General features: G+C 44.0%; 1 protein-coding gene across 5 annotated transcripts in view; it reads left to right on the forward strand.

Annotated features, from left to right (window-relative positions):
* The window catches only part of PEX14 (peroxisomal biogenesis factor 14), a 158,174-nt gene that overhangs the window by 45,782 nt on the left and 85,444 nt on the right, over nucleotides 1–26,948 (forward strand). For all 5 annotated transcript variants that reach the window (XM_003891094.5, XM_017957121.3, XM_009191037.4 and 2 more), the window contains one exon: nucleotides 17,247–17,331. In XM_003891094.5, the coding sequence (XP_003891143.1) occupies nucleotides 17,247–17,331 (85 nt within the window). The remainder of the gene's footprint in view (nucleotides 1–17,246; nucleotides 17,332–26,948) is intronic.

The following is a 26,948-nucleotide window of genomic DNA, read 5'->3' on the forward strand; positions in this document are numbered from 1 at the left end:
GTGGGCAGCCTGTTGTGTTTCAGCTTTGGCATTAAATATTTCTACACAGACACTGCCCTGTGTGGCTTGCTTTCAGCTACCTAACTTTTCTTTCCCCAGTGGAAAGAAGAATTCATTGTGAGAATATTCATTTCTACTTACCAGTGAGTTTTATAAACTACTTTTCTTTGTTTTGGGGGACAGGGACTTGCTGTGCTGCTCAGGCTGGAGTGCAGTGTGCAAACACAGTTTACTGCAGCCTTGACCTTCGGGCTGAAGTGATCCTCCCGCCTCGACCTCCATGTAGTTGGGACCATAGATGTGTGCCACCACACCCAGCTTGTTTGAAATTTTTGTTGGCCGGGCGCGGTGGCTCAAGCCTGTAATCCCAGCACTTTGGGAGGCCGAGGCGGGTGGATCACGAGGTCAGGAGATCGAGACCATCCTGGCTAACATGGTGAAACCCCGTCTCTACTAAAAATACAAAAAACTAGCCGGGCGTGGTGGCGGGCGCCTGTAGTCCCAGCTACTCGGAGGCTGAGGCGGGAGAGTGGCGTGAACCCGGGAGGCGGAGCTTGCAGTGAGCCGAGATCGCGCCACTGCACTCCAGCCTGGGCGACACAGCGAGACTCCGTCTCAAAAAAAAAAAAAAAAAAAAAAAAAGAAATTTTTGTTGTTGTTGGGCAGAAGTGGTGAGAGTAAAATAAAAATAAATTAAATAAATAATTTTTTTTTGGTAGCGATGGGGGGTCTCACTTTCCTGGGTCTCAAATTCCTGGGCTCAAGCGATCCTCTTGCCTCAGTCTCCCGCAGTGCTGGGATTACAGGCATGAGCTGTTGTGTCTGGCCTTCTTCTTTTTTTTTTTTTTTTCGTTTTTTAACTAGAGACAAGGTCTCACTCTGTCACCCCAAGCTGGGGTGCAGTGTTACGGTCATAGCTTACTGCAGCCTCGACCTTCTGAGCTCAACCAGTCATGCTGTCCCAGCCTCCCAAGTAGCTAGAACCACAGGCATATGCCAACCCGTCCAGCTAATTTTTTTAATTTTTTGAAGGACAGGATTTCACTGTGTTGTCTAGGCTGGTCTCAAACTCTTGGCCTCAAGTGATCCTCCCATCTTGGCCTCGCAGAGTGCTGGATTACACTCATGAGCCACCATAGCTGGCCCTGAAAACTACTTTTCTACTTCCCTTATGGTGGCCACCTTTCTCATCTTCATGATTTGAAATATTAACATATAGATAAATATAGCAACATGTAGGGGCTACACACAGGCTCAGGTCCTTGGGCCTGGCATGTTGGAGCAGAAAGAAACACCTAATTGCATCAAAACCACTCTTAAGTTCATGTATGTGGAGCCCATCAAGCTGAAAGCATCCAGACAGCATCTGCTGTTATCAAATCACTCGTGAATCCAGCTAATTAAAATAGAGCTTCATTTTTCTGAACCATTGTTTGGCAGGAATTCGAAACGGGTCTAACCCAATTTCTGCGTGTTTATGAGCCTTTATTATATCAGAGGTACTTTTCTGTAAATGTACAGGGCAGCGTTAAATGAATTGATCCACACAGTATCACTGTAGACGCACTATGGACTTGCTAATGATTTCTCTTCCAGCTTTCTGGTTTCCAGACATACCCTTGAAAGCTTTATCTTCTCTTTTTCTCTCCTCTGCTCTTCGTCGTTGTCTTTTTTTTTTTTTTTTTTTTAACATTTTAAACTTTCCTTTTACTTTTTAATCTTCTTTTTTCTTTGGAAATAGGAAAAATATCCCCTTAAAGAAGTTCTCTTTTCCATTTCTCTTTTTGTTTTTCTTCCTCTCTTCCTGTTTTTGCTTTTCTCCTAGTGAATAAGATTTTTTTTCTCTCTTTATTTCTTGCTGTTTTCTATTCTCTCCTTTTCTTTTTCTCTCTTGTCTTTTCTCCTTTTTATACTTTCTCCCATTCCTTTTCTCTAATCTTCTCCTTCTCCTTTTTGTCTTCTATCTCCTCCCATTTTCCCTAATAAAATGTTCTTATACCTTTGTCTCCACACACAGATACTGACTAGGGCAGACGGGGGTGCCTGTGGAGGCAGAGCTATCTAACATCATATAAAGATGATGTCAGCCGATTTTACTTCTCTGAATTTGCTTTCATGCTTTATTTTAGGTTTTAAAAAGATTTTTCAAACCACATCTACTCTGCTTTATAGTCTGTAATCCTACTTTGAAGATGAAAAGTGTTATATAAATGCTAACTAATTATTCCTTATAACACTTTGTGAGTCTCTAAGCAGTATTAGTTCCATTTTACAGATGAGGAAGCAGAAACAGGAAAGGTAAGTAGCTCTGAAAGTTACTGAAGAAGTTGGTGACTGAGTTAGAATTAAACCTGGCTCATCTTTGGCTTTGCTTTTTGATTACCACCTTATGGGTGTTGACTTTTTTCCCCTAAGAATCATACATATTTAAGGTGAGGTTGAGTGAATACCATCCCCTTGGCCCCTTCTCATTATATACTTTTAACCTTCTGAAGTTTCATTTGTAGTCTTTAGATGTTAAATGAATTTCTAGGTAATTCCTGGGAAAGAAGGATTCTGAACCACTTGTGGGCTGGTAAAAACCCTGTCTATTACAGTCTCAAAGCAGAATGCTCACTTTCTCTTTCCAGTGCTTCCAGTAAGTGGGCCCACGTCACACGCACTGGCCCCAATGATCGTAGCATTGTAGGAAGCGCTGCCATATTTGATTGAATTTAGCCATTCTGGAATGATGTGTTCATGAAGTCGGCTCTTGCATTACTGTGGCCTTTATTATTGCTAATGCATTCTGACATTACAGGTGTAGCCTTGGCTCTTCCAGAAAGGGCAAGGCTGCTTTTACCAAACGAAAGAGCAGAATTTATGAAACTGTTACACAGTGAGGCCAGTGTTCACCTTTAGTTACTAAGCAGAGTAAGGGAAATAAATGCTTTTATAGAAAAGATAGCCAGCGACAGCAGTCTATCCTGATTCCTCACCCAGCATTGTTTCAAAAAGTGGATCAGTTAATATTGTTCCCAGACAGAGAACGAGGACCAATGGATAGAAGGTTCAGGAAAGTAGATTTCAACTCAGTTTAAAGAGGCACTCCTGAAAAATGAGCTGACAGTCTCTTAAGGGAGTAGTTTCCCTGGTCATTATGAGCATTCAAGAGGAGGCTTCCTGATCATTTGTCAGGGTTGTTGAAGAGGGGAGTCCCTAGGTCATGGGTGGGACTAGATGGCTCAAGATCTCTTTTGGCTTCTTTCCTTGTCTTAGATTGCTACAGCAAAAACAGCATCTTTCCTGGTTCTATTTTGACTTTACAAGTGGCTGGTGTACTGTGAGGACCTGTGAATGCTCAGTACCTATTCATTATTTAATCTCTGGCTTCCTGCTTCTTAATCTAACATGAATCAAAGCTGTTCTTGTTCAATTCAGGAAAACCACCATCTCTGGCACCTCCTAGAATGAGGCATCCTGGATAGCCACGTTTTCTGGGTGGTCATCAAGAGCCATTTGAAAGCAGAACAAAACAGAACACTTTAAAACTTTTGGGTGGGAATTATGTAAAATGGATTACATACTTTCTTGCTTTATTAAGCTGAATATCGGGAATATAATTTAATCCTGATGACTCAGTATTGTCATTTTAGATAAACATGTTTATATGGTGTTATAAGCATAGCTCTGTTTTCAAAACCTGTTGAAATATAGGTATGTTGTATATTTGCCCCTGCTTGAAATGACTGCTTGAAATGATTCTAAATGACCCCAAACTAATAAGCTTTTTGAATTTTTTTTGTTTGCTTTTCATGGATGTTTTTCTCTCTTGACATTTGCTGTTAGGCTTTTTTTGCCGCCACGTCTTTGTTCTGTGTCTCTGTACTAGCTGGCTCCTTCCTCCGTTCTCATTTGCAGCTTTTATCTTCTATGATTTGGATACTAGATAACTAAGCTTGTGTATAAAATAAATAGTAGTGTGAAGAAAGCTTCGCTACGTATAAAATATATAGAATTTGTAATATCTTTTTTGGCTGCCCTGATTTCTTCTGCTATTCCCTGTCTCCTCCTTCTCTGTTGGTTTTCTCCTTTTTTTGAATTGAGTGTGAGCTTGGAGAGATAAAATCTGGAAAGACTGGGTCTTGTCCTTGACCTAAGCCCGTATCTCTGGCCCAGGTATCAGCGGCTGCCTCATGGAATCAACTTAGAAATTATAAAATGGCACAGCTAGGGGGTCCTGAAGGTCATCTGTTTAACCCCTTATTTTATAGCAATGAAGGAATCTGAGGCACTGAGTGGGGACGTGAGAGGCCGGGTTCATGACAGTATTTGTGTAAGATAAAAAAAAATTTTGTAGGAAAATTCTCTGCTGGCTTATCAGCAAGTTCAGAATTAAAGTACATAAACCAAAAAAGGCTTCTGTTTGTGGCAGCATTTGGCTGTGTTTGCACTCAAGACTGTTATCGATATTCTAGGAGAAGCTTTAATCCTTTCATTCAAACTTACAAGAAATGCTGTTTCCTTTTAGTTAAAAAAAAAAAAAAAAAAAAAGTCCAAGAGAGCATTTGATTTGAGGAACCAAAAGTCTAGAAAATGTATCCGGGAGTCCTCGTCAATTTGGGGCATAATGAAATATAAAAAATACTCAATAAAAGCTCCTTTATTACTTTAACTGTTTAAATGTGGAGTTTTTAGCCATCAGGTTAATGTTTTGGTATCATTTTTTTATTTGATTGTGAGCACTTTTCCAGGTAGCTCTGCCACTCGAGCGCTAATCAGATTCCCACAGATAAATGGTGCTAGCTGCAGCCTGACATCACTGCGTTTTTGCTTCAACATTATTTTATTTTATTTGGTTTTCCTGTAAAAGTTAATAACTCCATGTCCATGTGTTTAAACTGGCAAGAAGAGAGAGAGAAAGGACAGTGAGCAGAAAAGGATGCGGGATATTTCAGGAAGCTTGTGTAAAATTCAGGAAATTTAGGGATTTTTGTAATTTCCAGGTATCTTACCTTGTGAACAGTATGTGAAGAATCAAGAAGGTTACAAAGCAAGATGGTAATTCATAATCCTTCCGATAACAAAAAGTGAACTTCTCTGTTTCTCAGACAGAGCTGGGAAAAATTTGAAAGGAGTTACCATTGATTTAAAGGAGGAAGATGCTCAGTAAACTGATTTGCTTAATGGTGAGAAATGTGTAAATTTTGTGTTAATCATAAGTAAATTACATGCTCATCTGGCATCTCCTAGATGACCAAGATGGGGAAGATCATCAGATGTAGGGCATAAAGACCCTCCTTTTCATCTTCTCATTATTAGTAGGACAGTGGCTCTTGGCCAAGATGGCTCTGGTACTCAGTAGGCCTTTGTGGAATCATTTGTTTTATTGATTGATTGATTTTTAGAGACAGGGTCTCACTCTGTCACCCAGGCTAGAGTGAAGTGGCACAATCATAGCTCAGTGTAACCTCAAACTCCTGAGCTCCAGCCATCCTCCTACCTAGCCTCCCAAGTAGCTGGAGTGCCACTACACCCAGCTATTTAAAAAAAACAATTTTTTCTTTTGAAACAATGGAGTCTTGCTATGTTGCCCAGGCTGGTCCCGAACTCCTGGCCTCAAGCCGTCCCACCTCCCAAAGTGCTGAATTATAGGTGTGGGCCACCATGCCCAGCCGGGATCATTTATTTTTTTAAAGTATGTGTTTGTTTATTGGTAGCTGTGCTGGCTAATAATCGGGATGTTTATGGTATTTAGTGAAAGGTTGCTGAATGGTTCAAAGCCATTAGGACTACCTTTGGGTTCTTCTTGTGTGCGATGGATTTCCTTACTGAGCTGAAAATTTCTAAATTAGGGTTTATTAGAGAAGGCAACTGGACTGATATCTCTTGATTCAGTTTCTCTTCCAAACTTGTACCTTGATACTAAAGACAGTCTGTGGGTACAAATCTGACGATGGCTGTGATAATCAATTTCACAGCCCTTATGTCATTACCTCTGAAAGATGTGTAAAAAAAAAAAAAAATGACATTTTCCTCGTCGGCATCAGCAGTATAGCTTGTATTGCTTTCCTGTGTTTCACACTTTGTGTTGGTATGTTACTTCTGAAGTCGTCTACAAGGGTGAGACCTGTGTTAGATACCACTCTTTTAGAAATTGGAACCTGACCACCAACTTGACCCCGTGGAGAGCCCATTCCTGGCCACTCTCTGGGGCTGGTGTGCTTGGTGAGGAAGGTGACTTTCCTCTGACAGTAGCTGACTGTATATGACTATTTGAATAGTAAGTTTCCAATCCTTGTCATTCTACTGCCAATTTGAAGATTTTTTTTTCATTGAAATGGAGTGTCACTCTGTCACCTAGGCTGGAGTGCAATGGCGTGGTCTCAGCTCACTGCAACCTCCGCCTCCTGGGTTCAAGTGATTCTCCCATCTCAGCTTCCCGAGTAGCTGGTACTACAGGCACGTGCTACCATACCTGGCTAATTTTTGTATTTTTAGTAGAGACAGGGTTTCACTAAGTTGGTCAGGCTGGTCTCGAACTCCTGACCTCGTGATCCGCCCGCCTCGGTCCCCCAGAGTGTTGGGATTTTGGGTGTGAGCCTCTGCGCCTGGCTGATTTTTTTTTTTTCTTTTTTCTTTTTTTTCTTTTTTTTTTTTTGAGACAGAGTCTTGCTCGGTCATTCCCGGCGGTTTGGGAGGGCGAGGCAGGAGATCGCTGCAGCCCTGGCCTCCCAGGTTCAAGCGATTCTCTTGCCTCAGCCTCCCTAGTAGCTGGGACTACAGGCGCATGCTGCCACGCCCAGCTGATTTTTTGTATTTTAGTAGAGACGGGGTTTCACCATGTTAGCCAGGATGGTCTCGATCTCCTGCCTCAGCCTCCCAAAGTGCTGGGATTACAGGTGTGAGCCACCGCGCCTGGCTGATTTTCCTTTTTTTTTTGGAGACAGAGTCTCACTCTGTCGCCCAGGCTAGAGTGCAGTGGCGCGATAGCTCACTGCAGCCTCCACCTCCTGGGTTCAAGTAATTCTCCTGCCTTAGCCTCCCAAGTAACTGGGATTACAGGCGTGAACCATCACACCCAGCTAAGTTTTGTATTTTTAGTAGAGACGGGGTTTCGCTATGTTGGTCAGGCTGGTCTCAAACTGCTGATCTCAGGTCATCTGCCCACCTTGGCCTCCCAAAGTGCAATTTGAAGATTTTTAAGTCTGCCAGTTTACTGCATTATGAATTACACTTTTGGAACCCATACTTTAATTTTTTTGTTTAGGCAATAAAAGAATCTAAGGTAATATAGGTTGAGTATTCTTGATCCCAAATGCTTGGGACCAAAAGTGTTGGATTTTGGATTTTTCCAGATTTTGAATATGTGCATAATACTTACTGGTTGAGCATCTCTAATCTGAAAATCCCAAATGCGAAATGCTCTAGTGAGCATTTCCTTTGAGCATGACCTTTGACTGTCATATTGGCACTCAAAAAGTTTTGGATTTTGGAGCATTTTGGATTTTGGATTTTCAGATTAGGGATGCTCAGCCTGTAGCAGGATCTAGGACTTGGTGGCATCCTGTTAACAGCAGAGCTTAATTGTTTACCTCCTTCTGTTTTCTGGTGGGTCTAAAGAAAATTCTTAGGCCAGGCACCGTGGCCCACACCTGTAATCCCAGCATTTTGGGAGGCTGAGGCGGGCAGATTACTTGAGGTCAGGAGTTCGAGACCCTTCTGGCCAACATGGTGAAACCTTGTCTCTACTAAAAATAGAAAAATTAGCCAAATCTGGTGGCGTGTGCCTGTAATCCCAGCTACTCAGGAGGCTGAGACAGGAGAATCGCTTGAACCCAGGAGGCAGAGGTTGCAGTGCTGAGATAGAGCCACTTTACTTCAGCCTGGGTGACAGAGCGAGACTCCGTCTCAAAAAAAAGAGAGAAAATTTGTGGGCCGGGCGTGGTGGCTCACTCCTGTAATCCCAGCACTTTGGGAGGCCGTAGCGGGCAGATCATGAAGTCAGGAGATTGAGACCATTCTGGCCAACATGGTAAAACCCCGTCTCTACTGAAAATACAAAAATTAGCCGGGTGTGGTGGTGTGCACCTGTAGTCCCAGCTACTCGGGAGGCTGAGGCACAAGAATCGCTTAAACCCGGAAGGTGGAGGTTGCAGTGAGCCGAGGTCGTGCCACTGCACTCCAGCCTGTTGACAGAGCGAGACTCTGTCTCAAAAAAAAAAAAAAAAGAAAATTTGTTTCTTGCTATCTTCTGAATTTGAACTCATTCTAGGCTATGATTAGTTCTTTTTTTGGTATTCGAATTTATTTTTTAGCATTAGGTCATTCTCTAATTTTCTTATGGGGTGTTTGGTAGAATTGCCTTTTATTTATTTATTTATTTGTTTGTTTGTTTCCAAAACAGAGTCTCACTCTGTCACCCAGGCTGGAGTGCAGTGGTGCAATCTTGGTTCACTGCAACCTCTGCCTCCCAGGTTCAAGTAATTCTCGTGCCTCAGCCACCCTAGTAGCTGAAACTGTGCATCACCACACCTGGCTAATTTTTGTATTTTTTTAGTAGAGATGGGGTTTCGCTATGTTGGCCAGGCTCCTCTCAAACTCCTGGCCTCAATTGATCCACTCGCCTCGGCCTCCCAAAGTGTTGGGATTACAAGCATGAGCCACTGCACTTGGCCTAGATGTGCCTTTTAAAGACTCCTTGAAGGTTTTGGTTTTGTGCAGTGTGTAGGCTGATGGTAAACAGAATTTCTTGGTCCAGAGCTTATTTTCCTTGGAATTCAGGAGCCCATCTTCTTGCCCTTAGAGCAGGTGGCCCTAAGGCCTCGAGAGGGGATCCTGCCTTACACCACCTGGGGGTCACCTATTCAGTAGCTGACCCCCAGTGATGCCTTAATGTTTGAGGTTGCCATTATCCATGACACAACCTTTTTTCGTCTCCTTCCTAATCATCCCGCAGTTTAATAGTGCATGACTAGAGAGCTTCACCAATCTCCATCTGGCCGAACTTCAAAAGAAGTGGAAACTGAAGCAGGGTTTCATCTGCTGAGCATCTGAAGCTACTGGAGGTTGGGAGAAATACCTTTCAGAAAGCATGAAATTCAACCAGTGGTGGAGAGAAAGAGACTAGGAAATAGAGGCAGTGGTATCATTAGGGAGGTGCTGGGGACTGTGTGCCACATATTTTTAGTGTTGGAGTCACCCGCCACCGTCACTGTGTGAGCTCACAGTTCTCTCAGGGAGCATCTTGGACACTGAGTCATTACATTCCTTTAGAGTGATTTAACTCAACAGCTTGACACCTTCATTAATTTTACAACACGAAGCCTGGGTGCTCTCTGCTTCCTCTTTAACAGTGCAGGGAAATTAGAGGAATATTGAAAATATAAAACCAGGGGATACTGGAAGAAGGAGCAGTCAAGGAGCTGTTGAAAGACAATCATGTTAAGAAATTGAACTACTTGTCTTTCCTTGGTATCTCTTGGGATCGAGCACCAAGCTCTTGCCACTCGTCTCTGGCACATAAACCTTTTATTTCCATTCCTGGCACTCTGGCCAAACCTCCAACTTGCAGCCAGCTCGTTTGCCTTCTCTGCTGAGGTCACTGCTACCGTGATCCGTGTATAATGGCATTTTCCTCCTCTTTTCAGTATGAAGGCTATTACAGTTTCTTCTCTAAACAGGACTTCAAACAATTTGCTGCCAGTTGCATTTCAAAGCCAAGGAAAAGGCAAATGTCATCCTTTTTTTCTTCCCTCTTTGGGTAACTGCTTTGTTGGTTGCATCAAAAATTAGAGGGGCTGCTATCTAAATCCAGGTGGGGATGCGTGGGGACAAGGCATTTAAATTTGCTTTTCTTTCTCCCTGAAGGAGAAAAACCCTTTTCCTTCTCAGCCTTTCCTAAAAAGGAACTTTGATCTTCCCAACCCAGAAGCAAGGGTTTCATTTCTTCCAGGCCAGCGTGTGCTCCACAGCTCCTTCTGTGGCATGGTGACCGTCGCCCGCTGCATCAGCAGCTCTGCTTTTCAAGCGGGGCTCCTCCACTGCACCAGTGCCCTTTGGGCTGGAAGTTGGCACCCAGAGTCCTCGGCTGGACACGAACACCTCTCCAAAGTCACCCTTACGTCCCTAAGATCACTGTCCCTTGACATTAAATAGTGTGTGGTGGTTTAAGATGCGTTTTATTTCAATATACATTTCTGGAAGAACTACTTTAATCAAATAACAAAACAATGACATTCTGGCAAGCAGTTCATGCAATATTTTTAACTAAGGCCAAGGGGAAAAAAAATAAATGGCAGAGATATTTCACTTTGAAAGGTAGTTTTTGCACATGTGAAGTTGCCACTTTTCATAAAGGCTTTTACTACATATATCAATGAGTTTTAAGAGAGACTAGGGTCAATAATGCATGCTTTAGAATTCCCTAAATACAGATTTACACAATAGCCTTAAAGTATATTATGTTCTATCATGTCAACTCCTGTGCACTTCTACCAGCGGAATTTTCTTTCTTTAATGTGAAAAACAAAAGGACAGAGGAAAGTAAAGTAAAACAAAGGAAATTAGGGCCCACAAGCTTAATTAGTATAGGGTTGTAACCCAAATCAACAATGGGAAGGACACAGTGACAAAACCCAGGAAATTCCAAGTCGAGAGGCTCTTTCCTTTAACTCTTTGAGTGCCAGGGCACTTGCTAGGCAGCTCCTTACCCAGGTGCAGGAGGCTACCTGAGTATAACTCACTGTCTTTATTGTTGAACTTCCTGGCTTTTGTTGACTTTCCCTTCTCCTTTCCTCCCTTAATGTACATGCAACATACCTTTGTGTGTGTGTTAATTATAGATAAATGGGCTAAAAGTACGTCTTGGTTTTGTAACCCTCAGAGAAGGGGAAAGAGTACAAAAAAAATTCCTGTCACTGTCATCTGTTCATTTTTAATGAGCAATTTTTAAAAATTGAAAATAAAAGAGGAAAATGAATAGGTGTTGAACCAGCCCGTGATATGTAAATGCCAACTAGTAATTACCTAAAACCTCAATTTTCATTCTGTTTCATCTTGCAAAACATTTCATTTTCCCTGAGTGAAAACACTTAATTTGGGCTCTGCGAGTTAGCGGAGCGGCCGCTCCGGCCTGCGCCTCCGCCGGCTCCGGCTAGGGGGCACTTTGGCTCTGCGCTTCTCCCGCCTGCGGGCTCGTCCACCTCAAGGTTATTCCCCTCTTGCCATTCCAGTGTTTTTGCTCCGAGTGTGCAGGCCCCTCCCCCCACTCCCACTAGTCTGGTTTCGGGGAGCCTGTTCCTCCTTGTCCTTGCAGAGGCGCGTATTGAATTTTGGCTGACCGAGCCTTCCTCAGCATATTAACTTTCCCCTCTTACCTGGCTGTTGGGCCCTTGGCCTCCCTGAGTTGCAGTCACACTCTGAGAGCAGCTTTCTGGAAGCTTTCTTTCTCCCTTTGAGGTTGCACACAGAACTGCCTCTAGTTTTTGTTTATTCCTGCTGCTTTTTTAGTCTCCTTTTTCATTTTGGCAGCTGGGGCAATCTCCTGGATTGAAACTCACACACATTTGCCCTCCCGCCACACTGAGAATGACCGTTCCGACGCTTCCTTTCTTTTGCATACTCATAGATTTTTCTACTCTGGTTTAGGATATGTCACCTTTTGGATATGTTCGTGGAATGTGGCTTGTGGTTACTGCTGCTTCCTTCCCTCCCCAGCCTGTTCCCTAGCTAGAAAGAGAGCATGTAGACTTGAGAAAGAACAGGGAGCCCGGCTTTGTGAATGGTAGATCAGAGAGGAGCCTGCATGTAGAAAACCAGAATTATGTTGTCCTAGGACCCTGGATCTGAGAGTGCTCTGCCTGGAATCTCAAGGAACACGGCCTCTTTAGTGAGATATATAGCTTCATAATTAGCCCGTTGCATTTTTTCACAAGTGCTAGCATCAGCGTTCTACGATGTGTTTCTCTGATTAACAGCTGCTTTGCAACTATTTCCTTGTGCCGCCGATGACCATATTTGTCAAGGAACTCCTGACAGAGTACTGATTTCTTACTAAAATGCAGCATTTCTGTTTGAAGAGGGTTCTCTCATTCTTGGCAGTGCCTGGCTTTTTAAATCAGTCCTTCTTTAAAACTCAGGTTGGCTTTGGTCTAACGCTTGTTAACAGGATTCTGGGTATCTGCTTTAGAGTATGAACGTAGGAACCTTTCACAGGCAATTTAATCTTCTGAGCAGCGCACGTGGAGCAGTGCGGTGCTGGAATGGGGTTTGGGGCCCGTAGGTTATATTGGTCATTTTCTTTTGCCCTCTAGTTGTGATCTCTGTGGGTTAAAAGGACTTGGCTTTGGTTGTTAGTGTCATTAATTTTGGAATATTTTTAATTTTTTTTTTTTTTTTGAGACGGAGTCTTGCTCTGTCGCCCAGGCTGGAGTGCAGTGGCTGGATCTCAGCTCACTGCAAGCTCCGCCTCCCGGGTTCACGCCATTCTCCGGCCTCAGCCTCCCGAGTAGCTGGGACTACAGGCGCCCGCCACCTCGCCCGGCTAGTTTTTTGTATTTCTTAATAGAGACGGGGTTTCACCGTGTTAGCCAGGATGGTCTCGATCTCCTGACCTCGTGATCCGCCCGTCTCGGCCTCCCAAAATGCTGGGATTACAGGCTTGAGCCACCGCGCCCGGCCATTAATTTTGGAATATTTTTAATATTTTAAGATGGCTAATGAATGCTCACATTTTAGGAGATAGATGTGTATGTAGTACACAGGAGTGCTGGAATTGGTGGCATTCCAAATAAGTGTCACTGGAGACAATGCATCAGGTTTACATGTCAGGTGCAAAGTGCTAAGGCTCCCTCAAACCCCAGGTTCATTATTAGGCAGGCTCTGTCCTCCTGTCCCCCTCATGCAGAAAATAAAGTGTGTATTCTGACGATTACAACATGCAGGTCTTTTGTAGGAGAGTGGAAAACACATAGGAAGCATCTCTTTGGTGAGGACTGTCAGGAACTTCAATTCTTCTCACAAGGGATTACTTACCCTACACAATGCATTTAACAGCACATAGTTCATAGTAGATAACCCCTGAGTATACTGTATTCCATTGATTTATACAGTTACAAATCCTGCTCTCTCAAATACAAATCTCTCTCAATTGGCCAGTCATCTTGAATCTAAAGGTGTTTTTCAACCTGAAGTCCCCCCACCCCCAGCTTTTTCCCAAGTTGCTGGCAGTGACTCTGGTGTAACCACTGTTATGAGACTGCAAAGACAAGAATTTCCTCCTCTTCCTTGCACCTCAGTTTTATCTCTAACTTTAAGTGACACATAGTGAAAATTATGAAATTGCCCTAAAATTGTGGAGTTGGTGGTGGCAGGGTTGTTTTATTTTGCTTTGGGTGGAGAAGGGTACAGAAGGTAGGGTCAGAGCAATGGGTGGGGGGAGAAACTTTGGTCTGTTTTCTTCGGAGTTTGTCTTCTTTGTTTTGATTAAACTAGCTATTGGTAATTCGAGGTGCACTCATTAAGAACTCAGTGCAAGAGGAAGGGAAAGGCACGCTGATTCCATATTTATCACAGGCTCACCAGCAAGCAGCTTCGACGGCGGCATCAGCAGCTTAGCGCCAGAATTCTCCCTGGCTTGCTGCACTCCCACAACATGTGCAATAAAGTTCCTGTCTCCGTTTTACATCTTTGACATTGAGGCGGAAGATTTGGCCTGAATTTATGTAATTTACTTGGGCACAAATATAACCCATGAATAGTCACATTCATCTTCTAATTAGAAAATCAAACGATAATACAGGACAGGCTGCAGGCACCCCATCATTGAATCCAACAACAGCGTGTTGTGTGTGTTGGGCCTCTGCAGAGGAAAGTCAGTTGAATTGCTTCATGAAATTAATGAAAAGTGCCCAACAATAGGTGGGTGAAAGGCACAAACCGAGCGCCCTGTTATTTAGTGTGTGAAGATGTTAGCATTATGGGTAAAGAGTTTTGCAAAATCTTCTCCCATTGATGTATGAATCATGGGGCTATAAAATTCTAGATTGGACAGGTCCTTCCCCCCATTTTGTAGTGCCAGTTCCTCGCGGGGAGGGAGGAGAAGAGTCAAGAGTAACTGAAGAAATAATTAGTGAAAGGAGGAGAGAGGTTTTCATATGTTCACACTTACATGTAGCCGCTTATCAGGGTATCTTTCTTATTCAGCACATTAGGTTGGGGCTATTTGGGTGCTTTATATTTTTGCATCTAGTGTAGTGATGTCGATGCTGTTAAATATGTGATTTGCCTGTCACCTGCATTTTCAGACAAAGATCAAGAGGAACATAAACAAGCCCCAAATATACTTTATGTAGGTGTTTGGCAGTATTATTTTATATGACTTGAAATTAGTGAATGGAAACTTTAAAAGAAATTGTTCATATTTTTGCAAGTTTGAAGTGTGCCGGGACTTTGTCAAATTCCCGTTAAAATAAATACGTCAATTTCATCTCCCTTCCAAATTCATTTATCTTGCTTTTTTAAAAGGTGTTTTCTACTTTACCTGATGTATAAATTGGATTCGCTCGTTTATGCTGTTCTTTGCTATATCCCCCACGTTCTTCTTAAATGAATTACTAATGACAGAGCACTCCATCATTCCCTCTCTGCAGCCACTTTAAGGAAAGCATGGTGATCTAAACCTTTTAACCTATTAAAGATGATTTTTCCCAATTGAATCAGACCCACCACAGGTGTAATAACTAATCATTTAAACTACACCTGCTATTATGTATTTTTAAGCCATTATGCGTGTTGGATAGATGATAATTCATGTTTATTGCATTGTCCGATGGATCCGTTTTGCCTACACTAGGCTGATTAATGTATTTAAAGAAATAAGAGATGCAATTTTTTTAAAAAAATTGATGGAATGCGCCAAGCACTGCATTGAGTGCACCATTAAACCCATCAGAACTTTGCTCTCTGACCAGAAATGCATATACCAAGGACTATATTTAAAAAGCAAGGTGAAACCTGTGTGTTCCAGTGGTGGGATTCTGTTTTCTTTCTCTGTCATGGAAATTTTTGGAAAGATGAAGGAAAGGTTTCTGTTTCTATGGGTAAATGATAGGAGCTGTACTATTAGCATCTTCTGCTTAAGACCTGTTCATCCACATTTCCGCTGACACCTGGTACACGTATCACACACAGCATGCAGACTGCCGCATGATACGAATACTGTAATTTTCTTGTGTGTTGAAGGTGTATTTTTTTTCTCCAGGTGAAGAAAAACTATCCCCATGCCATCTGAGCTGTGCAGACTGGCACTGACCCTAGGTGCCAGTGCCTGGGTACCTGTTCATTCTCTTTCCAGAGCAGGGGTCTCACTTCCTTTGGTTTTTCTCCTTGTCTCCCATTTCTCCTCTCTCCTTTTCCCCCTCTCTTCTGTTACAGCTCCTTGTGTACTGTTGCCTTCTTCTCCCGGCCTTTCCCACCTCTACCCATCCCCTTTTCTTTTTTCCTCTTCTTTTTTCCTTCTTCCCTTCTCCCATCTCTTCATTAAGACACATCAGTGTTGTAGATGTTTGTTAGATTTCTCTTGATTTTGGTGTGACGATCTGGTTGAGGGGCTTAGTGGGTGAGTATGCCGTTTGGGGGCTCTAGAATCTCGAGCATTGATTTTTCTTTAGTCCAGAACTGGTCCATTACTGCGGTTCATGACAGTGGTTAGTACTGTTTGCAGCGTTGGAGGACAGATGATAACCTGTGCGGAGCTGGGCTTGGCTCTCAAGGGACACTAGTATGTCCTGTTGGTGACAGGCCCAGATCTGAAAAGTCAAGATACTGAATTCATCCTTTAGGTGGAATGTCTAGGGTAAGCCTCCCACAGAGGAGTTACAGGGAAAATGAATACAGGCTTTTCCCTAGCTTTTTTTCTTTGGTTTACCCTCATATCTTTTGTTTCCCAAAAGTCTGTCTGGTGTCGGGATTACTTTCATATAAAATATGGGGAAGGAGATGATTTGTAACTTGTATTTCACTTACAATCACAGTACTTTCTGTTTGACTGCTTCCCTTAGTTTGAAGGATCTTAGAAACTTCCTTACATCTAGCCTTAGAAATTTTTTCTTTCAACAACTTATGAGTGAAGTGTAGGGCCTATTGACTTTATCTGTAACATGAGACCATATTATTCCTTTGGTTTTGATGAGGCAAATAATAGCAGTCATTTAAAACAGCCCCTTTCCTACCTGGGGCAGGTGGGTGTTTCCCATCCCTAGGTCTGGTGTCTGGGGTGGAAAGTAGACAAGTCAGGCATAAACACACACTTCGTGTGTGCTGAGTGATGTGAAGGTTAATACCTGCAGCGGTGCCCCTTCCATCCCCTGCCCGGCTTATGTGGAGATAGGAAGATTTCATTAAATAATATTCATTACCAGAGGCAGGTAGACAATCTGTCAATCTGTCAGCTTTTAGCCATGAAACTCCAAACTTTGCCCTTTGAAGTCTCTTCAGAACTTAGCTCCAGTGCAGAAGGGGGGCCAGTGTGAATGGCAGTGGGCGTTGTCTCCAACATAATCCCTTCCAGCCGGGACGCCCTCAGCACTTTGCCAGGCTCTGGAGACAGCGTGGTCTCTGCCCTTCAGTTGCTTGCAGTGTAGTTGGGAAGGCAGGCTGAACATTAGAGGACGGTATAATTATGTCTTCAATTATATGGTACACAGTACAGGCACTGAAGAATTGAAGAGAATAGGGAGATCAGAGATGGCTTGCTTATTTAGGCAAGGCTTCGAGGAATCAGAACAGACTATAAAAGGGCTGTGCTGATAGAGAGCGCGTGCGTGTGTGTGTGTGTGTGTGTGTGTGTGTGTGTGTACGTGCGCATGGGGTAACGTTTAGACCGGTGGAGGCAGGAAAGGGAGGCCTTCCAGAAAGACAGCATACAGGGCACAAGGGCGGTGACATGGGTGCGCATGGCCACACCTGCCGGGGAGTGTGAGGAATCAGCTTGAATGGAGATCAGGAGGAACAGGAAGGATCATCGCAGGCCTGAAGCTCGGCAGAAGGATTAGATTTGACAGACTCAGATACAGGAAGCCAGTGAAGACAGGGAAACGACATCGCCTTTCATTTAGGTAGATTTTAAGTTTAAGAAATAACTGGTTATAAATTTGACCACACTGGTATGCTTGTCTCTGTGGAGCTGGGAAAAACTCGTAGGATTTTTAATCTGGAAATCCAGACTATCGAAGTGAAGTTTACTCCCGTTTTCTCTCTCTCACCAGATTGCCACGGCAGTGAAGTTTCTACAGAATTCCCGGGTCCGCCAGAGCCCACTTGCAACCAGGAGAGCATTCCTAAAGAAGAAAGGTACAGGTTCCACAGGGCTGTGCACCGCGGCCTGCAGAGGGACTGGGGCTGGGGCAGACGCAAGGCAGGTGCTGAGATGCCAGGACCTCCTAGAGCTGCCCACTCAGCGGGCCAGTGGAGCTGAGGCGAGCCCCCCAGTGGGGCACGCAGGTTTCTTTCCTGACAATGGAGCAGCAAGATGACACGATTTGGGTAATTAAGCACGGAGGACTCAGTCCAGTCCATCATGGCAAAGGCAGTATTCAGTAGCAGAGTCGGCCCATTGGATGAGACTGTGGAGGACTTCTGCTTTTTGGTCTGCTCTGTGTCAGTGACCCTGGCTGTAGGATGACTAGCTTAGGTTAGGAGTTCAGCTGCTTCAATAGAGAATGAGGAAGAAAGAAATGAAGGGCGAGGGAAACGAGATGACTAACAAGGTCAGGTTAAAGTCAAGCTTGGGGTCAGTCTGATTTACAGATTGGAGCGGTAAATTAGTGGTTTTATGGTATTTCTGTAAGCAGGGATAAAATGGACCCTGACAAATTCAATATTGTCTGAAGAGACAATCTGTTCTGGTTCTGTTGAAATTTAGGGTATTTTTCTTTTTTGTAAAATGAAAACAACAAAGAAACCTAACTTTTCAATTTTTTATACATGTAATTTTCTAGAAATCTAGGAAGTCATTTAAACGTCCTTATATACCATAAGGGGCAAAAGTGAGCTTTCTTCCTCCCAAAGCAACTCTTTTTCCTTAAGGAGCTGGAATGCCAGCCTCGAAATTCTGGGTTTTGAGCGTTCAGTCATTTTTGGCTGGAATGGGTAGGTAATATTTTCTGGGTCTGCTCTGTGATGTCCCACTGAAGGGATGCAGCAGGAACCGTTGGTCCCTTCACACAATCATGTCCCGGGGTTGCACTAACAGGGTTTGGGCAGAAGAAGACCAAACATTTCACCGCAGGTGGCTGCTTCGCGGCAGCCCCCAGGCTGGGTCCCTGCGACAGAGTTGGTAAGGAGCGCTGCGAGGCTGCTGGCTGGCTGCATTGTGCCAGCCCCCCCATCATTAGGAGATTATTAAAATTTGGAGTGTGTTGGCTGGCCTCGCCACTCCGCAAGCATCATGCCATAAAAGAGTTTTTCCTTGAAATATGTGTACCTATGGGGAGTAATTAATCATAAAAGCTTAGGGATTTCAGCTCTCTCATCAAAGCACTGAAGCTGGGGAAAGCTGAGCCTAAAAGCTGAGCTGATTACCCGGGGTAACCTGAGACAAAATCTATGGTTGCCGAGAGATCCTTAGCTCCAGTATATTGTGCAATATTATAACTGCCTGATCTTCTCTTCCACCGACAATGACCAGTTAGTCCTCATTTTCTCTCAAACGCAGCTGGGTTAGAATTTCATTTGCAGAAGGTATTTAGAGCAATTTAGAGACAAATGTCTCTGGTGTTTGCTCGGCACTTCCCCACCGCAGGCTTTGCTGAGCAGTTTTAGTATCAGGAGCTCCATCTAATCTGTTTAATTTTAATAAATCCCTGACTGGGAGAGGGAGCGAAAAAAAAAAAGAGAAACTCTGGACCAAATAATACTTCTTTTGAGTTACTTGGCTAATAATTACTGTAGAGAGAAAACTGTTTGTGCAATTATGATTTGTTGCTCCTTTAGGAAAAAAAATCCAACTGATCGATTCATCCAAGAGTCATTGTACACGCTATGCCCTATCCCCGGACTCCTATCAGGAATTTAGCAGAGAACCGAACAGACAAAAATCCCTGCCCTCGCAGAGCTTAAATTCTAGTGGAGGGAAGGCAGACAATTAACAAATGGGAAAATGAATAGGTCGGATGTCAGATGCCGAGCGCCATGGGTAGTGATGAATGAAGCAGGGAGCCGGGGTGAGGAACGCCAGGATTGGTGTGGGCTGGACTGCGATTTTAAACAACATGAATGTCAGAGTGTCTCTGAGAGGGTGGCACGTGAGCAAGGACCTGAAGTGACTGTTTATTGGTACGGTGGACATAATTCCTTCTTGACCCCTAATTTGGGTTAGAGTTTTTAGAATTTTAGGCATCTGGCACCTTGAGATGCCGTCCTGCCCTTTGTCCTCTAAAGAGAACCACATGAGTTTATCCTGTACTTAAACCCGGAATCTCTGAGGTTAATCACCCATCTCCATTATCCTCTAAAATGCTGCTTCAGTCAGTAATTATCCATTTCCGAGTTGAATCCCAATGGAGTAGGTTCTGGCAGGACCTTTTCTGGGCAGAGAGTTCCAAGGTTTGATTGGTGTCTGGGGAAGAAAAGCCCCTTCGCAGATTTAAACTTCACTTTTCAAATTTCGGGCTGTTCCACAGTCAGGTTTCTGCACTCAGTACGGCCTGGCACCATCTCCGATGGGGATGAGGGTGAACATCTACCGGCTCCCTAACAGTAGTTGCAAAAGGAAAGCAAGTTGGCTCGCTGGCCGTCTGCAGCAGGAGGGGCCTGGGTTCTGCCACCCGTGCTTTTGGACTCCCCGCAGGAGCCTTGCAGTGCTGGGCTTGGAGCACTGGCTCTGGGAGGGCTCTCAGCTCCTGGAGTCTTGGCTTTTCCTAGCAATGTCACTTCAGGGAATTGCAGTGGAGCACTGACTTGAATTATAATCTTGACTTTCTTTTTTTTTAATAAACATCTCTTTCCTGAAAAGGCAAATCCAATTTTGTTTTTCTTTTAATATTATTTAATATTTAATATAGAAATTGAGGTCCCTGTAGTGCATGTCAGTTCAGTGGAAAATGAGGGTTACTTTAGGCGCATCAGCTGAGTTTGTTTCATTGTGAAACCGCAGCCTGCAGCAGGGGTGCATCCTGCCCGTGTTACCGATGGGTTAAGTGTTGTGCTCTCTGACTTCTGGTGGGGGTGCTGGGTGAGGGTGAGTGGGGAATGAGTGGGATAGGGATGGGGGAGCATTGGTTTGCAAAGGTCTTTCCTGTTTGTTTTTTGTTTTGAGATCTCTTTTGGATGCTTTAAAGTCTGAACATGGAGCCATTAATGAGAAACATGAAGTTATTAGAATCATTTATCATTTTCTTTGAAGTTTGTACTGCCATTTTGTGTAATTTACAGCATTTCTTCCTTTTATCGGGGATATTTTGGATGAAAGAGAAAAGCAGCTGCTCACCTTTAGAGTATTAGAATAAATGTTTTTGTTTTCCTTCCAACCACTTGATTCTGCAGATGACACATCAACTGCAGAGTCAGCCACACATCAAGATAATTGGACTGTGTGTGGGGTTTAAGCCCTCATAGAACCAGTCTATATATAGAAGCAGTTCTTGCCAGGCAGGCATCATATGTGGGGCTTTAAGCAGGCTGCAATCCAGGAGGTTAGAGTAACGTAAAAACAGCAGTAGAATCAGTCCAGAAAGTTAGAGGCTTGGAAATTGTCGTCAATAGGCTTGTGTTGATTTGACACCCTATCCAACCACAAAATGTAGGAGGCAATCTGCTTCCAAACATGTTTGGCAGGCTGAGGATGAGGTGGGTAATAGTGATGCTTGTTTGTGAGGGGGTTGGGGTGGGGGAGGGGGATAGAGTTATCTGTTAACATACTCTAACCTATCTGTTGCAAAGCAAGCTTCTAGGAAAGACAAACATCATCTATTTTTCTGTATCACTCTGCATAGTGGGGCCTGGGTGGTGTTGGCTAACACTTACCGTGTCCTTCTCAAGTGTCTAAGTAAAGGGCTTTTTCCTCCCTCATCCAATAGATGGTCCTGGTTGGGGTAGGAAACTAAACATATAAAACACACCACCACACACTTTCTCACACACTTTCTCATTCCAAAAGGTGAAACTAGATCTTATCCTTCTACTGTTCCTGGAAGCAGAAACCCCAGTAGCAAAACCGCGTCCTTGCTGGAAATGAACTTGAAGAAACCTGATGGTCCCAACCTTGGTAGTGGGCTAGAGGTGAAGGGCTTCACTGTAGAGTATTTCAAGGGGGAGTAAATTCTTACACAGATTTCCATTTAACTCTCTTTTATTACTTTTCTTTTTTTATCATTTACATCCATTTCATGAAGTAGTTTGCATGTCCTTGAATGGAATCTCGTTACCATGAAAGCTTTTTTAGCATTGATTTCATAACAGTCTTAATTTAATAGCTCCGTCATTACTGAGAAGCTCTGGGAGTGGGGCCCTGGCTTTCCAGGTCACTGACCTTTTAATTACAAACCTTGTTCTGATGGCCAGGTTATCGACTGGACAGCTCCCAGCTTGTGCCCCCAGGATGAAAACGAAAATAACTGTGTTTCCTCCCCCATCTCCAGGAAAAAAAAAAAAATTGTAACCTCTTGTGTTTCTAAAATTAATTTTCTCCTTCAGCTTTACTTTATAATTAATTCTTTAATGTGTCTTAGTGAAGCCAGAAGTCTTTTCACAAAGCTTTTCTTCCTAGAGCTTGGGTCCAGCAGATAGCTTGCGGGGAGGGCACAGAGATCTTGCCAGCTCCCACCCCTTGCTTGCGTGTGGCCCATTTCCTCATCCTCAGAAACTCCTGCAGCTGAGCTGGAAGGAATAGAATTGGCTCTGTGAGGGGCTGTCTGGCCCTTCTGATTTTTTGTTAACGAGACATAGATTGTGGCATCAAGATTTAGATTCATTCCTCTGTTTGTTGGAGTCATTGAAGCCGGTATATCCTGGACATTTTTTAAAGTGGTCCCCATTCTGAGAAAAGATGGGAGTTGAATGTCTTGTTTCTTACCTTTGTGTTCGTTGTAGACGACCAGAGGAAACAAATGCCCTACACGGATTCGACTCAGTCATGAGTGTGAACCAAACAGGCCGATCTGGGTTCTCTCACTGACTGACCAGGAAGAGAAATAAGAGAGAACAGTGGGCAAAATGGAGGGTGACAACCAAGGGTGCTGGTTTGCCCAGGATTGCCCTGAGTTCAACCCTGAAGTTCCCATGTTGTGGTCAGCCCTGTGGTCCTAGACAAACAGGTCACCCTAGCGGTAAAAACCTTTCTCGGGAGTGAGCGCTACCAAGGGAGACAAAACGAGCTTGGTTTTGGAACCTGGAGGAACAAGGCAAAGTGAGAAGAGTCCACTGGCAGTGAGTCCCGGAGAGGCCCGCCTGCAGCAGCGTGGCATCTTCCGCACCCACTTCCTGCTTTCTCCGGTAGCCCTGCCCTAGCGTGGGTCCAGTGCAGAGCCTCTGGGGGCGGGGCCGTGCCCTGCAGGTGAGCGAGGAGCTGCTCGTGCGGAGCAGGCAGGGCTGTGTGGCAGCCGCGCTTGTTCCTGAGGATGATTGAGCATCTCCATCCATCTGTTGTGAACGGACCGTCTTCCTTCCCTGCCAGTCTTGCACCTGCATATTCGTCACCTGCTGTTCTGGCCCAGCCTATTCATCACACCGACTGGTCCCCCCCATCAATTTTCCTGCTCCCCTTGTTATCCAAACTTGTCTTGAACTGCACAGATTTTTCTCGGCATCCAGGACGAGACCTACGGCAGCTAGGCCAGCTGAATGTTGTAGAAGCAGAGATGCCCTGGCTTCCCTATTCAGAGCGGGAGCTGATAGCACTTGCTGCCCCAAGAAGGCTGAGCCGAGGGGTTTCCTCCACGTCACCTACGATGGGGGAAATAGTGCAGAGAAGTTTGCGGGGAGGGAGCACTTTCAGATTTACCCGGTTACTTTGATGTTTTCCCTGCAACTGAAGACTGATTCTTTCCTTAAACTTGTGTGCCTGCAACAATACTGCAACGAAAAGGAAAGTGACAAAATGACATTGGCATGTATTACTAATTTTTTTTTTAACTTTTTGAAAAGGTAAGGCATATACATGGTCTTAAAAATTCAAACAGTAGAGAAGGATATACAGTAAAAAATAAGTCTTCTCCTCTCATTTTCTCATTCCTGTTCCCCACCCGTTCTCTTTCACAGAGGATGCTGCAGTTTCTTATGTATCGTTCCAGAGATAATCTAGCCACATGAAAGCATGTTAATATTTATTACTCCCCCACAGAAACACGAATGCTTTCTAAATACAGTGGTAGCATATTTTACACTTTACTCATATACTTGGTGTTATATCTTGACAGTCATTCCACATCGATACATACAGACTTGCTTCATTCGTTTCAGTGGCTGCATAATATTCCATTATATGCATATGTTATCCTTTTAAAAACTAGTCCCGGTCGGGCGCGGTGGCTCACGCCTGTAATCCCAGCACCTGGGGAGGCAGAGGAGGGCGGAACACGAGGTCAGAAAATTGAGACCATCCTGGCTAACACGGTGAAACCCCGTCTCTACTAAACATACAAAAAATTAGCTGGGCATGATGATGGGCGCCTGTAGTCCCAGCTACTCAGGAGGCTGAGGCAGGAGAATCGCTTGAACCTGGGAGGCGGAGCTTGCAGTAAGCCGGGATCACGCCCCTGCACTCCAGCCTGGGTGACAGAGTGAGACTCCATCTTAAAACAAACAAACAAACAAAAAACTAGTCCCAAATTTGTGAGCATTTAGGTTGATTCCTGTCTTCTGCTGTTTCAAGCGATGGCCCAGTGAATATTCTTGTCGTGTGTATTGTTGAACGCATGTTGGTTTGGCACCATATGCTAAAGTCAGAGCATTTTGCATATGGTGAGCAGGCTCGGGGATATTTTTCTTGCTTAAATTTCATGGGATTCTGTTTCATAGTAAAGAGGATAAAAGTTTTTTAAGGTAAACATGACTACAGGTAGAAGAAAGTAAGAGGAAAAAGACAGTGTAACAAATTGCTGTTAACACTTAGCACAGATTTGGGTTTTGCCAGGATGGACGTTCTGGTTATGTGAAAAATTCTTGCTTTCTTTTTTTGTTTTGAGATGGAGTCTTTGTCGCCCAGGCTGGAGTGCAATGGCACGATCTCGGCTCACTGCAGCCTCTGCTTCCCAAGTTCAAACGATTCATCTGCCTCAGTCTCCCGAGTAACTGGGATTGATTACGGGGCCTGCCACCGCACCCGGCTAATTTTTGTAGTTTTTAGTAGATATGGGGTTTCACCATCTTGGCCAGGCTGGTCTGGAACTCCTGACCTCGTGATTCACCTGTCTTGGCCTCCCAAAATGCCGGTATTACAGCATGAGCCACCGCTTCCGGCCTGCTCAGTTTTGACCTAGCCATTGAGGGACGCAGTGGGCATAGAGAGAGAAGAGCAGGAAGGGCTTCGTTAGTGAGGGGAGGCTCAGGCAGAGACGCATGTGCCAGTAACTGGATTGGCCTGTGAGAAGGAGAGAGAAGGGGTTAGAATTGAGGCTGGTGAGATAGGCAGTGAGGGAGGAGCTGGGGTTAGGACCCAGTAGCATACAGAAATAACAGTATCGCCTAGGCCAGAATGTAGTGGCATGATCATAGCTCACTGAAACCTTGAACTTCTGGGCTCAAGCGATCCTTCTGCCTTAGCCACCCAAGTAGCTGGAACTACAGGTACGTGCCATGACACCTGGTTAATTTAAAAAAATTTTTTAAATTTTTTTGTAGAGACAGGGTCTCACTGCGTTGCCCAGGCTGGTCTCAAACTCTTGGCCTCAAGTCATCCTCCTGCCTTGCCTGCCCAAAGCATTGGAATTACAGACATGAACCACAGCACCTGGCCCATGGAGCACTGAGAAACTGTTTGAGGACGTTTACTCTGGGCTCTGTATTGAAACTGACTTGGCCTGGCAATAATTAAGACCAGCCGCAAAGATGGTCCGGCTGAGTCCATCTTCAGGTGTGGAGGATCTGGGCCGGGTTGGTAGCAGTAGAGATGGAAATAGAAATGACAGCATATGTATGTAGACAGTTCTATAGTTTACAAAACACTCTCACATAGTTGATTTTTTCACTATGACCCTAGTATGTAGTGGACAGATTAATGAATATTTGTTAAATGAATGAATGCATTATTTAATGAATCTCAGAGTAGCTGTTTTCTCCCATTTTACATAGATGAAGAAATTGAGGTTTAGAGAGGCTAAGTTGAGCTAATACATGGTAGAAGTAGAACTAGAATCTATGTCTTCTGACCAAGATTCTTTGAACTATACCACGTACTTTCTGGAGAGGAAGGACAGAACCACAGACATGGCAGAAGAAAGAGTAAGCAGGAGGGTGCGTGTGGCAAAGGGATGGACTGAAGATGACTCTCAGGGTTTTTTTTGTGTTAAGCAGCTTTATTGAGCTGGAATTGACATACAGTAAACTACACATATTTAATGTGTGGTTTTAAAAAGTTTTGACATATGTATAATTGGGAAACTATCATCACAATAAGATAATGGACATGCCTAGCATCCCCAAAAGTTTCCTCCTACCCCTCGGTAATCCCTTCCCCCTGTGGTCCCCCCAACCCCCCATATTCTGGTTTGCAAGTGCGCACGGATCTGCTATCACTATATATTAGTTCTTTTTTTTTTTTCTTTTTCTTTTTCTGAGGTAGGCTCTTACTCTGTCACCTAGGCTGGAGTGCAGTGGCATGATTACAGCTCACTGCAGCCTCGACCTCCCCGGGATCAAGTGATCCTCCCATCTCAGCCTCCTAGGTAGCTGGGCCACAGGCACACAGCACCAAACCCGGCTAATTTTTTTGTATTTTGGAGAGACAGGGTTTCACCATGTTGCCTAGACTGGTCTCAATCTCCTGGGTTCAAGCGATCTGCCCACCTTGACCTCCCAAAGTGCTGGGATTACAGGTGTGAACCACTGCGCCTGGCCATAGTTTGCATTTTCTAGAAATTTATATAAATGGAATTGTACAGTGTGTACTCTTTTGTTCTGGCTTTTCCACCCAGCGTAATTACTTTGAAATTTAGCCATGTAGTTGTATATACCAGTGGTTCATTCCTTTTTATTGCTGAATAGTATTCCATTATATGGCTATACTACCTGTTGGACATTTGGGTTGTTTTCAGACTTTGGATATTAAAAAAAAGACTGCTGTGAATATTTATGTATAGGTCTTTGTTGGGACATATAATTCCTTCTCTCTTGGGTACATAGGTACATACCTTAGGATGGAATGGCTGGATCATATGATAGATGTGCGTTTAACATTTTAAGAAACTTCTCAACTGTTTTTGAAAGTGGTTATATCATTTCACATTCTCACCAGTCATGTATGAGTGTACCAGCATTTTGAGCCTGGAGAATAGGAAGATGAAGGTGACAAATATTCTAGTAATTAAGCCACTTGACTTTGGAAATATTATTAAGAGTATCTAAATAATGGGTCATGTTTGGACTACTTAAGCTTTGGAGGCAACAGTGCATAAACTATCTGGGTTTGAATCCCAGCCTCACCACTTTTTTTTTTTTTTTTTTGAGACGGAGTCTCGCTCTGTCGCCGAGGCTGGAGTGCAGTGGCGCGATCTCGGCTCACTGCAACCTCCGCCTCCCGGGTTCATGCCATTCTCCTGCCTCAGCCTCCCGAGTAACTGGGACTACAGGTGCCCACCATGATGCCCGGCTAATTTTTTTTTTTTTTTCCAGTTTTAGAAGAGACGGAGTTTCACCTTGTTAGCTAGGATGGCCTCCCAATATGCTGGGATTACAGGTGTGAGCCACTGCGCCCAGCCAGCTTCACCACTTTTTAGCTGTGTGGTCCTGCATAAAATACTTAACTTTGTGGTACA

The sequence above is a fragment of the Papio anubis genome, chromosome 1, assembly GCF_008728515.1.
Source record: "Papio anubis isolate 15944 chromosome 1, Panubis1.0, whole genome shotgun sequence".
Classification (NCBI taxonomy): Eukaryota; Metazoa; Chordata; class Mammalia; order Primates; family Cercopithecidae; genus Papio; species Papio anubis.